General features: G+C 38.1%; 2 protein-coding genes across 3 annotated transcripts in view; one reads left to right on the forward strand and one right to left on the reverse strand.

Annotated features, from left to right (window-relative positions):
- The window catches only part of rtf2 (replication termination factor 2), a 45161-nt gene that overhangs the window by 17580 nt on the left and 13461 nt on the right, over positions 1-14120 (forward strand). The window lies entirely within an intron of this gene.
- Positions 2229-9959, reverse strand: gcnt7 (glucosaminyl (N-acetyl) transferase family member 7). 2 transcript variants are annotated; one of them, XM_056270598.1, is made up of 4 exons: positions 9848-9959; positions 4894-5874; positions 4302-4397; positions 2229-2853 (listed from the first exon to the last, which is right to left on the reverse strand). In XM_056270598.1, exons 2-4 carry the CDS (start codon positions 5837-5839, stop codon positions 2606-2608), a joined length of 1290 nt encoding a protein of 429 aa, XP_056126573.1. In that variant the 5' UTR covers positions 5840-5874; positions 9848-9959; the 3' UTR covers positions 2229-2605. The 2 variants fall into 2 exon arrangements, with proteins under 2 accessions (XP_056126573.1, XP_056126572.1); XM_056270597.1 differs by having other exon boundaries at positions 9759-9959.

The raw sequence follows: 14120 nt of genomic DNA on the forward strand, positions 1-14120 counted from the left end.
CACTAACTATTCGTGTATCTTTCACAATCAGCAATGTCAACATAGGTATGATAACGAAAACGGTTAGTGAACTAGACTGAACAATTTCAGTGTAACAGTAAGATCGTAGGAAGTAACATTACTGTACTGAACGTGTCTGGAAATGTGTATTATAAACAATATGATAGTAGTGGGATGAGTGACGTTAGACAGTAGATCTAGTACATAAAATAAAAGTTACAGCCTAAAGCACCTACTTTTTGTTATCCTGGAACAGTCTGTATTCATTTCATGTCTCATATATGTTGTAGTTTACCTTGCTATTTCATTACAGTTTACCATTATTTATTTCAGCATATCTGAAAACTTGTAATTTATGACAATAAAAATAGCGGAGGTATCCATAATTCAAACGCTCTGCCGATGTTGATCCGTGTTTTCGTCCTAAGTCGATCCGATTCACGTTTGGCCTGACGAGCTTCAGCAGATACATTTTTGTTTTGTTTTGTATATTTATGTGGACTTTTTGTTGGAGTGTGTGTTGTGCTGGAGGCAGGGCGTTGTTTGGTGTTATCAGACTCCATGTCGTCAGCTGCAGTGCCGTCGCATAGACTGTATATAAAGGAGAGAGGCTCGGGAGCGCGCATGCACGTCACATCCGATGGATTTCGCAGAAAATCCGACCCGGAGACTTCACATAGAAATAGGAATACTGGCCTTCAGAGGTAATAGCAAAAGCCGACAAGTGGATCATTGTACTGTGTGATTACAACCCCTTCACACACAGGCAATAAAAAAAGGATTCATTTTAGAAGAAAAGTTACATATAGCACCTTTAAGGTTGACCAAGTGACCAATGTTTTTATTAATTTTGAGGTTTGTTTTGGATCATCATCCTGATGGAAGATCCAACCACGGCCCATTATAGTAAGATTTCGAGCAGAGGCGGTCAAATTTAGATTTTTTTATCTGTTGGTATTTGATAGAATCCATGATGCCATGTATCTTCTGAACAAGATGTCCAGGACCTCTGGGAGAAAAATTGGCCCACAATTTCACCAATTTCTACCAGCATTATATTTAACCGTGGGAATGCGGTACTTTTTTTAAAAAACTATTTGCCGAGCATTAAGACAATACAGACACACTTCTTTTCCAGGCAGATTTGTAACATTTCCTTACAGCCACTGTCTATTTTGTGAAGCTCAACAATCTTTTGCTGCACATCAGAACTATTTTCTTTGGTTTTACTTATTGTGATGGACGATTAAGAGAATTTGGCCTTTGTGTTTCCTTATAATGGCTGGAAAATGTCATGTTCCTTCCTAGTCATCCTGATGTGCTAAAAAGTGTAGATATGAGGGGGAAATAATGTGCCAATAGTTGTGGCCAACGTGTATTAGAGAAAAACAAACAATACAGATTTATTTTCACAGCCTTTGATCATATTTACCAAGGGTGCCAATAATTGTGACCATGACTCTTTTGACTAAATGTCTGACAGTGGTCGTGATGTAAATTTGAATGGCTGTATTGTGTTCCTCTGTCAGCATCGCCTAGCCTGGTTAAAACCAGACCATTCTCAGTTGTAACTGAGTTATGGTCTGGCAAAGCGTCATAGACAAATCATTTCCAGAGGGGCGTCACCAACGGACGTCGCGGATAGACCTAAACCCAATCAGAGCGATGAAGGAGATGACGTATGCAGAGCGGCGTAGAAACATCTCCCGAGTGTTGTTCTTTGCTCGGTTTTTAACTAAAAGGAAACGTTCAAATCGCTTAAAACAGACGCGATAGCTGACTCGAACGAGTGATGTTCGACGGCGCATCCATCTTTGTAATGTAGGCTTCAAAATCCCAGCGCTGTCGTCATCGTGTAAAGCCCACCCCAACGTTTCTGATTGGTGCCGCGATTTCGGCGGATTGGAAATGGGCTTGAATGAGCTCTTTGCCAGACTAACTTTCAGAGCAAATCTAAATTTGCCGGAAGTTGTCTGGGTTTTCCCAGGCTAAGCATCGCCTAGTTTAAGTAATTGGCATTGGCTCCATGTTGTAACAGAGAATTTTCTGTCCAAGTTACTAAAGAGGCACATTTATTAAGACCACAGTGGAAATTAATGTGCTTGATGTGTATACACCTGGGTTTTCATCAGTTGAATGACAGCGCTAAAAATATTTGTTGAAAACAGTGTTAAAATCACAATTTCACAATATTTGTCAATTTCAAAACAGATTTTCATGCCTTTTTTCCTCTACAGTTTATCCAATTGAGAAACAGTGCATTATACAGCAGTTAATAAATACAATAAATAAAACTATTACAATTACTAACTGTACACCAGTTACATTACTCAACACTCACGTAACATCAGTGTTTACAACATTTAAATCTCATGAGCTGCACTGCCACGTGACTGTGGACATGACACATTTACACTTTAAAGCAGAAAATGTTTCAGTTAATCCTTCCTTCATTTTTACCATGCACAATGTGGTGATGGTTATTTGACCTTAAAGGAAACTGAAGTTTGCTGTTTTCTGATGTTGTACAGAAGTTGAAAAGCCCGTAAACAGTGTGGAATTCTCTTTCTTTGTGACTTTTCTTTGTCATTTCTGTGATGCTTGCTCAGACACAGTCCTCTGGTGTTAAAGTGAGAGTGCTGTTGCTGACTTCCACCTCTGTGGTGAGATGCCATGATGGCTGAATGGGAACAGAAGCTTGCTGGAGAACTTTATGCCTGTGCCACAGTTCCAGACAATCCACGGCCTCTGGGAAGCTTGCGGTCTCAAATTTATTAGCAAACATGCACTCCCTTTCGATAATCCATGGTAAATCGCCAATCCCGAAAATGCAGATATCTCTGATGTATTGTCCTGTAGAAACAAACAGCTTTTTTGATATCCATTCACACAAAATTGCAACCCTAAGTCTACCTCAGGAAAATAAAGTCTGTTGTTGGGAAGTTGGGTAACACTTTATTTTACAGTGTCCTTGTTACATGTTACATGTACTTACCGTAGTAATAACAATAAATTATGCTTAATTACATGCAACTAACCTTCAACCAAATCCTAATCCTATGTAGTTGCTTAATATTACTCAGTATTTAAATATATAATTACACTGTAACAATGACACATTAAAATAAAGGGTTACACTTTATTTTAAGGTGTCATTGTTACAGTGTAATTAATTATTAATATTAAGCAACTACATGTGCTTACTATAGGGTTAGGGTAAGATTAGAGTTTGGTTCAGGGTTTGTTGCATGCAATTATGCATACTTTACTGTTATTACTATGTTAAGAACATGTAACAAGGACACTGTAAAATAAAGTGTTACCAAATAAAGTGTAACCGGAAGTTGTGATGTTATGATGCCTGTGCAAAGGACTCGACTGGATCAGCCTGAAATATTTATGGGTGGGAGAAAATTATTCTCCAGTGCATCACCAATATAAACTTAAGCCTGCATTTAAGCGGTTAAATGCACTTGCATCACCAAATGCTTTTATGATGCAAAATTAATTTACTTGTGTCTTAAGGACAGGACAAAACATCTGGGGCCAGATTGACTAAACAGAGCAAATTATCGTGAGATCGCAATCCCATAAACAGATAGCAGTGGAAAGTTGTGCGGTGAATCTACTGGTGATGGACAAATTAAAGATCACAGACGCAGCTGCTAATTTCCATTACAACCAACACAATCTACCAAGAGCAGCGCAATTTAACTTAAAAAAGTAGAGTCGATGATAATAGTTGCAGGTAATCTACTTCCAACATGCACGGCACATTAAAAATAACGTGGATTGGCGAACGATATGTTCGGATAATGTCTTCTTCTGGCATTCCATGTAAATGAACACGAGTGGAGGAGAAAAGTCTCCCCCGTCTCTCACACGCTCTTGTTCTCTTGTGGTTTCTCCTCCTACAGCAATTATAGCAGCATGTCAAGCGCAAAATGTTTATAGACATGCTTTTTGTGGCGTTGAATAATGCTGCAAATACCAGCAAATTGACTATTGTAAATCACGTTGCACGATTTATTTAAATGCTCTCCGCCCATTAATTTGCCGTATGAAAGGGAAACCACTACAAATGCATATGCAATAATTCAGCTGCAAAAATACCTGTCCACACCGTTTCATCAACTTTCTCACTGCATTTCTCTATTAAATCCTGACTTGTAGTTTTTCAACGCCAAAGGAGGGTTTGTGCTGGCGCAATCTGATAGTAAATCTGGAATCGGATCGTGAGGTGCCTAAAGATTCCCACCACTTGATATAAATCCAATGTTTTAGTCAAGAAGTGTTTGCACCTTTACATCCCTGGTGTGCTGTTCCTTCTTGGTCCCTCCATTTGATTGCACGAATGTTACCTTCCCATCCACCGTCTACGTGGCTGCCAGGTGCTTCTAAAAAAAAAAAAACATGGATGATGAGTTTTATGATTTGGAGATTATATGCTTCTGAATAGTTTTCTGTCATCAGTATTACTTCTCGTATCTTGCTTGATTTTTAAAATCACTTGCTGGAACTAACATTGAGTCAACAGCGCTTCTAAAAACCGACCCATTCTTATGGTTATTGACTCACTGGCACTATCACATGAGAGCAACACTTGAACTAAATTGAGCTGCATGATGACACCATAGTCTTTTAGAGCTACTTTATGGCTGAATTAAAATTTGTTTCATAACTGATAAATTTCACAGCATTGACTGCTTTGAATTGAATCAACACTGAACTGCTTGAGCTAAATAATAAACACTTATCTTTTTAGAGCTGCCTTACAGCAGAATTTGTCTCATATTTGATGAAGTTTACATCATTGGTTGTTATTTTCCTGTTTATTGCTGTGAGGCTGCTTTGAAACAATTTACTTGACTTGATTATTGCATTTTGGCTTACCCTTCATATGGTTTAGCGTCACCCAGTAATGCTCATCTGGGCTGAAGGTGTCTCTAGACCACTCCAGCAAGTCTTTGGCCACTGGGTCGCTGAGGACAAACTCCACAAACGGTCTCGTCAAAGAGTAATAAGCGGTCCCGAAGTAAATAGTCATCTTGTGTGGAGGTGGTCCCTTCTTTGGACCTTTGGCCCTTTGTGCCACATGGATGCCCTTTCCCTCAACATATGGAAACTCTGTCCTGTGCTTCATAGTGGGTGGCTGCTTGATTCCCGGCGTCATGTTCCTGTCTTTCCATTCAGATCCTTGCATGTACCGGACTAACTCCAGGTTGCTCTGGATGGGGAAGTCCTGGCCGCACAAATTTATAACTCTTCTCCATTTTATGGGAGACTTCACCAGGTCTTTCATGCAGTTGATGTCAGCCTGTAGCCGGGAAAAGCCAGCATAGGTCACCTTTTCGCTGACGGACGCCAGGAAGACGTTCGAGAAGCACCCAGATAGGCTTCTGACGCTTGTCTTGTATTCTTCCAGCGCTTTATCGTCGATGTGAATGCAGTAGACATTCTGCGGCGCGTAGATGGCTCTCAGTAGCCGCACAAACGTTTCCAACTCTTTGTGTATGGTGATGATGAAAGCCAAAGGAAAGTCTTCCTCTTCTTTGCTCAGCGGTGCCATAATAAAGTGTAGCTCTGACTGCAATAGAGTGCAGTTTGAGTCTGGTTTAGGCTCATAGCTGATTTTATTACAGTCTTTTCGCTGCCATTTAAACCCAGGAGTTGCAAGTGGAAGAATATCACAGGTCTTGGAGGCTGGCAGAGATTGGCTGGTATTTGTAGGAAGAGGTGCATTGGATATATTGGCTTTCAGGTAGATGGCAGAACATATTAGGATACAGATTCCAAGGCAGAAGAGAAAACTGCACTTGGTGTTCTCAAGCTGGACCATAATAGTCCAACATCTGAAAAGCAGCTATAGACCTCCTAAAACAGAACAGAAGAGCAAAATAATCAGAGAAGCAATCATCTCAACTAGGGGAAGTATTCAAATATATGTAGTTGTATTAAAATATTAATTGCAATCTATATAGTTCCCTTTCCACCTAGTTTCCAATTAGTTCTAACTCGAAGGGACAATTTAGACGACTAAATACACTACTGCTCAAAGGTTTGTGATCTGTATTATTTTTTTAAGTTTCTTATGCTCATTGGCTCACCAGTGCTGTTTTTAAAATAAAATAAAAAATACATGCGACAGCTTGAGCAGACTCCCAAATGTGTTGTACTACCACAACTCTTTTAGGGTTCATGGTCACTAACCCAGGAGGAAGCTCGTGTAGTCCCTACTAGCCGTTTGTTTTAGTCCCTAAAAAATGATTTCTGTAAAATAAAATATCTCCCTTTGCTTTGAATTTTGAGCGTTTTAACTTTGCAGATGTTGTTTATGCTCAAACGGCAACATTACACACTAACTAAAGTTAGAAAAGTGAAATCATAATCAACCACCCCTTTTAAGTCATTAAAATTTTTTTAAGCTAATAAACATCTAAACATGCAAAAATCAAATAAAATCATCTAATTATGCCTTCAGACAATGACATAAAGGTGGATAATGAACATTAAACTCCCGAGCAGCTTCTACATAGCAAATACAGTATTGCAGGAAGGATGCTGTGGGTTTTGGCTAATGTTGTCACGTAGAAAGGATATGTATCCTCATTTTTGACTGTTGAGAACACCGCTAGTTGATGCTTTGTTTTTTGAAACACACATTTGCACAGATGAACGGATTAAATAATTGTTTTTTTCTGTAATAGTTGCTCTGTAAATTGAAACACCTAAAGCAAATGTTTATAGTTTCAAAAGTAAGCCATTTTATATCTCGGAATGATTAATTTAGGCAATGTTTAGATGAAACCTATAATCTCGTACCTAATCAACAGCAAAATGTACTTAGTACTGTATGTATGTTTCAGGCACTTTGAATTAGTGTTGTCACGATACTGGAACTTCCTAATTCGATACGATACCTTGAAAATATTGATATTCGTTACCATTTTCAATACCACGGGAAAAACTGCCATACGACATGCAGATAATTGTCACACCTATTAGTAGATGTGTGTTTTGGCTCCCCTCTAAGCTCTTTTGTGAATTCATGGACAGAAGTAATCATATCATTAAGTAAGTACATGAAGAAACATCTGCAGTATTTATGAACAGGGTGTCTCCAGTACTCAGGAGCATTTATATCTCTCATAATGACGCCTAGTGATAAAATACCCTGTCATAGCTTTTGACAGTGACAACGATTGCCTTCATATCTCAGTAAGAGGACAAACGTCTTCTCCCCCTGGATATAACTCTCTTGTGTCACTCTTTTCTAAGCACAGAAACCCTCGGGGTTCCTTTTAATAGCGCCCCAGAGAGCTGCGTTCACCACGAGGTCTGGTAAAGGTCCCAGTTGCTGAACACAAAGGAGCTGTGGATATCAGTTTTGTCTTGGTAATGTAAGTTGTTTAATGAACCCGCGGGGGCTTTTATAGCACGCTGACATGGTCCATTGGCACATTAAAGAATGAAAAGCACACACTGTTCTATCAGCATCATGTAGTGTTTAGAAGTTTAAGATATGGCTATGACTGTCAAAATTACTTCTAGTTTAAAGCCATTCAGAGGATTGAAAAAATGGTGGGATTTTAAGAACATCTTTTTGATGATAGCACTGTATGACATAACATTTCTTTACAAGGTGTGACTGAATTTCACTTAAGATGTATTATGTACACTACAGATCAAATGTTTGGAATAATTACTTTTTTAAAGACATTTTTTGTGCTCACCATAGCTGCATTTATTTGATTAAAAATACAGTAATATATGTGAAATAATATTATAATTTAAAACAACGGTTTTCTATTTTAAAAATATTGTAAAATGTAATTTATTCATGTGCTGCAAAGTTGAATTTTCAGCATCATTACTCCAGTCTTCAGTGTCACATGATCCTTTAGAAATCATTCTAATATACTGATATCTTTTGACCGATAGTGTACGTCACAATATAGTAAGGGTGTTTTCCGATGAACAAAAATAACAAATCAAAGATTAGAGATGAAGGGAGGAGGGATGAAGCGACAGACCTTTTTGATTACACTTAAATAATTTTAAACTATTTTATCAATACATTTTATTATTGAAGGATTAACTAATTGTTCTGCACAGAATGCTTTTTAATGCTTGCTGCTTCTCATTATGTAGAGTGTTTCAAGTCAGCAAATACATCAGTATTGCAGGAAGGATGCTGTGGGTTTTGGCTAATGATGTCACGTAGAAAGAATATGTATCTTTTTTACCGCTCTAAATTGAGAACATCAGTACACATTGAAACACACATTTGCACAGATGAACTGATTAATTAATTGGGTTTTTTTTCTGTAATAGTTGCTCAATAAATTGAAACATCTAAAGCAAATGTTTATAGTTTCAAAAGGAAGCCATTTTATATCTCGGAATGATTAATTAAGGCAATGTTTAGATGAAACATGAACTATAATCTCGTACCTAATCTACAGCAAAATGTACTTGTATGTATGTTTCAGGCACTTTGAATTAGTGTTGTCACGAATCTGGAATTTCCTAATTCTATACGATACCTTGAAAATGCTGACATTCGTTACCATTTTCAATACCACGGGAAAAACTGCCATATATACCGACATGCAGATAATAATCTCATAATTTTTTGATAATTTGGTTCTAGTAGTTTACACACCACACAGGGAAGCTTTATTTAAATCGTTGACTTACATTTACCAAAAAAGACAAGCAGTTAGTAATAAAATTAGAACAAATTGCAAATGATAGCTCAAATAAATACAATTGAATAGACAGACAAAATAAGTAAACATGGCTTTACATTTTTTCAGGTGGGTCTGACCGTATAATCAGGTAAGAAATACTGCAGAAATGAATCAAATGGTTCAGTAGGTACTGTAGTTACACAACATGTGATTTATTTGTCAACTATTTACATTCCAAAACTGACTATTTACCTGAATGGTCAGCAAGACATATTTTGATATTTGTATTTGACCATTTAAGCACAATACGCCATGAAAAATAAGTACATTTTGTTCTCCTAATCTGTTTAAGGGGCAGCTTTATAGAAGTGCCACTTATATAGATCAGTGGTGCGCGTGCTTTTGGTGTGAGTGCGAAACTTGCGTGAAAGACTAAAATGATATGCAATACAAGCACTATTCAACCGTAGCGAATGAGTGAGAGGAATCTGGTGTGTGTCAATTTGCCATCGGAGAGAAGTGAGAGCGAGAACGCACAGCTGGTATCAATGTATCGATACTACAGAAAAGGAGTATTGGAACCGTTTCAGATATACATATCAAAACAATTGAATAGAAAAACACCTGTGCTGTGCTAGATGTATGGTTTTTATTGGTAATGCAAGCTCTGTGCTTTGTATTGAAACATGATTCATGTGATTTTCTAAATGTCTGAGTAGTTGATAGATATCAAACAGACTTTTTACAGAGGTAAATTAACGATCAGCATAATTGTATCGATTTCATGCGGTAACAGCGTGCGGATGGAAAGACATTATGCTTCAACAGGGTTTCGGTTTGTCGTTTTACTAATGGTGTATAACCAGCCTTTAAATGATTAACATTTTAATGTATTTTTATATATCAAATTAAATGCCTTTTTTTTTTCTTTTTTTCTTTCTTAGATTTATTTGTAGTTACAAGGAAAACAAAACCTCTTCACAGTCTCTCTTCTACACGTTTTGGTTTTCTGAAGCATAAGCAAGTGTTTTTAGATACAATAAATCCATGACTCAGTGACCCTACCTTTTAGCTCAAGCCGTATCCACTCCTGTTAATGGGAAATGTGATTAAGCATTCACAGACGTACTCGAGGACGCCGACTTCTGCATAACCTCTATCTAACGTGCTCCACCTTGACTAGAAATCCACATCCAAGCAGTTACTGTCAGTACATCTGCCTTTGTGAGAGAGGAAACGGCTTTGGGTGTGAGCCGTTGTTGTTATGCTGTCCTCCCACGACCGTGTGCTTTGGCTGCTCGGTAACACTCCCCGTGAGAGGAGAGGAGGAGCGTAAGGAGGTGAAAAATGGTTGGTCCAGCTCAAGCAGTACTTTGCACCTCTTTTGCTCTTTAACACTCCCACGTTTCTCGTCTCAGAAGAATGATTGTTACGGTAACGGCAGTATAGCAGTTAACAATGTCTAACCCGTTCTGTAACCTGTTGTGTTGAGCAGAACTGGTTTATCCACATCCAAATATATATGGGTTCATGCTTGCCAAGTTGCCTAGTGAACGTCTTTGGGGAATTAGTTGCTAATTGTTTTGATTCTTAAAGGAATAGTTGCTTTCATGCATAAAATGAAAATTATGTCAATATTCTTTGATCTTTGAATGTGAACATGGACTGTGTCAAGCTTTAAAAAAAAAGTAAGTGTAAATAAAAGACCAAAATTTAAATTATCGCAAAACAATTTGGAATAATGTGCATCTACTAAATTGAATACGATATGATTAGGAACAAAGAAGTCAATATGAAACTGAAATGGACACCATTTAAAGCTCTCTCTGCCTCATGTACTCTTGATTCCAGAAGCATTACCTCCTTGTTTTTTCCCACCTGAGCACAGAGAGGGAAAAGATCTGACCTGTGGTGAGCCCAAGAGCCAACGGCCTGTGTTTGCTGATCAGCGAGAGAGATTAGCGCTTTTGTGTTTGCCAGAACTGCTTGTGTGCAAGACAATGGCTGCTGCTGAATTCCTCACATCATTCACGAGTGTGTGTGTGTGTGTGTGTTTGGCTTTCAGTTAACTTAGTCATTGGTGCAACATTTTTGCTGTTTTTCAGGCATAGCAGGTATACCTGCTTTGTACGACATTCTCATATCTGCTGTGACCCGGTTTGTGACTAGAGTTGGAATGTAATATCAATTCAAATTCTGGAATCTTACTTAAAGTCAGGAATTGGATTCCTCTTATCGATTCCTTTTGTGTGCATTTTAAAACCATTCAAGCGCAAGAAGACTCGCGCGCTGTTTTGAGCACAGAAAGCCGCCTCATGCTGAATAGCGTGGGACACTGAACTGAGGATCAGCTCTCTTCCACTGTAATACAATTAAATTCCTTGCCAAAAGAGAAGTAAAGGCAATGATTTTGTCTTTCCTAAGTCCTATGCCCTCAGGCCTAGTGCCAAAAACAGCTATTAAGAAGTCAGGATTAGTAGGAATTACATAGATATTATTATAGGACAAAACATGTGAGCTCTTGTGGCGGGTGAATGCGAACACATATTACATGCAGAACTAACGTTGGGATAAATATTAGCTAGTTTTGAGTTTGTCTGTGGAGTATCTTAAATTAGATTAGACTGTGTCTTGCACAGGGAGATGAAGATTGCATTCTCCCATTTCTCTCTCTGTAAAGTCTATGCCCAAATCACTCTGCCAGGCCCTTCGAATACCATCTAAATTTGGTGGATCTATAGAGGATATAATAGAGTATGTACATGAAACAAGCCCCTTACTGTTTGGATTTAAATCAAGCAACGTTTCTGTGGGCGAGGAAGGGAGTAGCCCTGGAATGGAGTTAAATCCTTTCTTTATAAAGCTTCTGATTTGCAAAAATCTGAAAAAAATGGGATCTTGGCAAAGCAAAACGACATTCAAGATCTTCAAAAGAGCAAGTAGTGTTAAAAATAATAAACCTTTCAAAAGCCTGATCCCATTCTCTTCCCAAACACGGAATGCAGAATCCACATAGGATGGAGGAAATAACCCAAAATAAAGGCTGCCTGCAAGCCAAAATGCTTCATAAACTTTTTTATAGTGTGTGCAACTACTAGATTTTGAGATCTAATATATGTATTTACTATCAAAGGGAGTGAAGTGCAAACTAATGATCGAAGACCAAATTTACTACATGTTTGTTCTCCTTGCACCCACAGTGGAGTACTTAACGGGTCTAGGTCAGGCACCCAGTATATCATTTTCTGAACATTACTTGCCCAATAATAAAACAATAAATTAGGAAATGCCATCCCCCCCAAGATATTTTGATCTTTGTTAAAAGGCCTTTCTGATACAAGAGGTTTTATTCTCCCACAGAAAGGAAGAAATTAAGTTGTCTAATTTAGTAAAGAGACTCTTTCTTAGTCCTATAAAACTAGGAATATTTGAAAATAAGTACAGGAAGCATGGCAAAACTGACATTTTAACTAGATTAACACAGTAAAGACAAAGGTAATCTGGACCACTTCATAAAATCATATTTACAACAACCTAAGAGCGGGCAAAAGTTGGCTTTGAACAAATCAGTAAATGATCGTGGGACTTGTTTACCCAGGTACTTAAAACCCTCGTGTACCACTCTAAACGGGATAGAGGAATAATATATGCGGAGAGACAGACTGGGAATAAATCACTTTTATGCATGTTGAGATTATAGCTTGAGAATTCCAAGCTCCTCTAAAATTGAGATAATATGGGGTATTGATGAATCTGGATTAAAGACATATAGCAAAATGTAAGTAGTATATAGTGTTGTCACGATACCAAAATTATTGTTTCGAGACCAAGTCAAAAATTGCGATTTCGATACTTTTCCTGAAAAGGAAAAGTATTTCTTACAAGGCGTTTCACATGCACCTCTTTTGCGTAGGTCTGTGCTCTTTAAATGCTGTCATAACCTAATATAAATAAATCACTGACAAACATGCACATGCTCTGATTATAATCATATAGCCTATATATCATTTTAGCTGATGTTTTGTATGCTTTATTTTAGCAGCTTGCAAATTATTAATGTTATCTATGAAAGTTGGGGGGAAAGTTGTACACCTAATACAAAGATAAATAAAACGTTTCCAGTTAACTAGCAGAGCATTCATTTAGTTCGCTATTAAATAAGAGATCTAGCGCTAAAATCTGTTGTTTTTTAAATCAAGCGGAGCGCTCTTTTTCGCTGCTATCAGTTGCATGGATACAGTGGCCCTCATTTATCAAAAGTGCGTACACCAAATTTCCAGCGTACACCTGGCGTACACCCAAAACCACGGTGACTTTGAGATTTGTCAATATGGACGTTGGCGTACGGCACGCTCAAATCCTACGCCAGCTCAGGAGGTGGTGTACATGTACGCACGTTTTGAGTTAGTGCGGAAATGCGCAGAAAAACAATTCCTAACACCACAAAATGCACTGACAAACTAAAAGATATTATATATTATGACCCACTGTAAAACAAAAAAACAACAACATAGTAATTATAAACTTCAGTGTTTATTTTTGTGCAACATGGACTTCAATGTTTAATTTGTGTGACTTTACCAAAGCATTTGATTTGTAAGCATATGTATTCCTTCAGTTGCGAGCCTGTGCGCTTTACCCTGACGTTTCAGGGTTAGGCCCGGCAGGTGCGCACGGACTGGGTTCGGTAACGAAAGGCTTTCATGACCAAAAAATAATTCAGACTGACAAAATAATAAAAAATACATTCTTCTTCTTTTAAATAATAATAATAATACAAATAATAATAATGACATTCTTCTTCTAAATAACAATAAGCGTCATTAATAATACAAATCATACTAATAATAATAAGAATATTACAAATTGTCATGCAATTATTAATGTGAATGAATGGTACTCCACATCACATCATCATCATCACTATTGTACACCCCAATACATGTAACGTGATTCGAAATTGAATGCTAATTCAAAAGACGTGCTGTAAAATATTGCATTGTGATAGGTCAATTTCGGCTCCACGTCAAAGAAGTTTCTCTTCTTTGCCGTCTTCCGTGTGTCCATGGCGTAAAATGAGGGCTTGTGGGAAGCGGAGACTTGAATATATAGGGGCGTGTTATTCTAATGACGATCGTTTTCAGCCGCGGGATTTATCAAGGGCAGGTATTGCGTACACCTGGATTTCAAAGGTACGCACAGCTTCATAAATCAGGCGGTGAGAGGAGTGTAAGCATAATCTTACGCCAACATATACGCCCGTTTCTACGCAAGAATGATAAATGAGGGCCAGTGTCTTTTGCGGCTCGCGCACCATCTTCACTCGGACGCGCGCTTCAATCTATCGCCGTTGCGGAGACTCTCTATTCTGCACAGTTTGACCAGCGGGCAGCGGCCGCACACCAGGCCGCCGGACGGTGTTGCTAA

The sequence above is a fragment of the Rhinichthys klamathensis genome, unplaced genomic scaffold (assembly GCF_029890125.1).
Source record: "Rhinichthys klamathensis goyatoka isolate OS25496 unplaced genomic scaffold, OSU_Roscu_1.1 h1tg000303l_1, whole genome shotgun sequence".
Taxonomy (NCBI): domain Eukaryota; kingdom Metazoa; phylum Chordata; class Actinopteri; order Cypriniformes; family Leuciscidae; genus Rhinichthys; species Rhinichthys klamathensis.

Excerpts from the sequence above, each read along its gene's own strand:
- gcnt7 (XM_056270598.1), bottom strand. The coding sequence starts at position 5,839 with ATGGTCCAGCTTGAGAACACCAAGTGCAGTTTTCTCTTCTGCCTTGGA. Across the intron at positions 4,398-4,893 it reads GACGCTAAACCATATGAAGG|AAGCACCTGGCAGCCACGTA; the intron begins GTAAGCCAAAAT and ends TTTTTTTTTTAG. Across the intron at positions 2,854-4,301 it reads AGCACACCAGGGATGTAAAG|GACAATACATCAGAGATATC; the intron begins GTGCAAACACTT and ends TTGTTTCTACAG.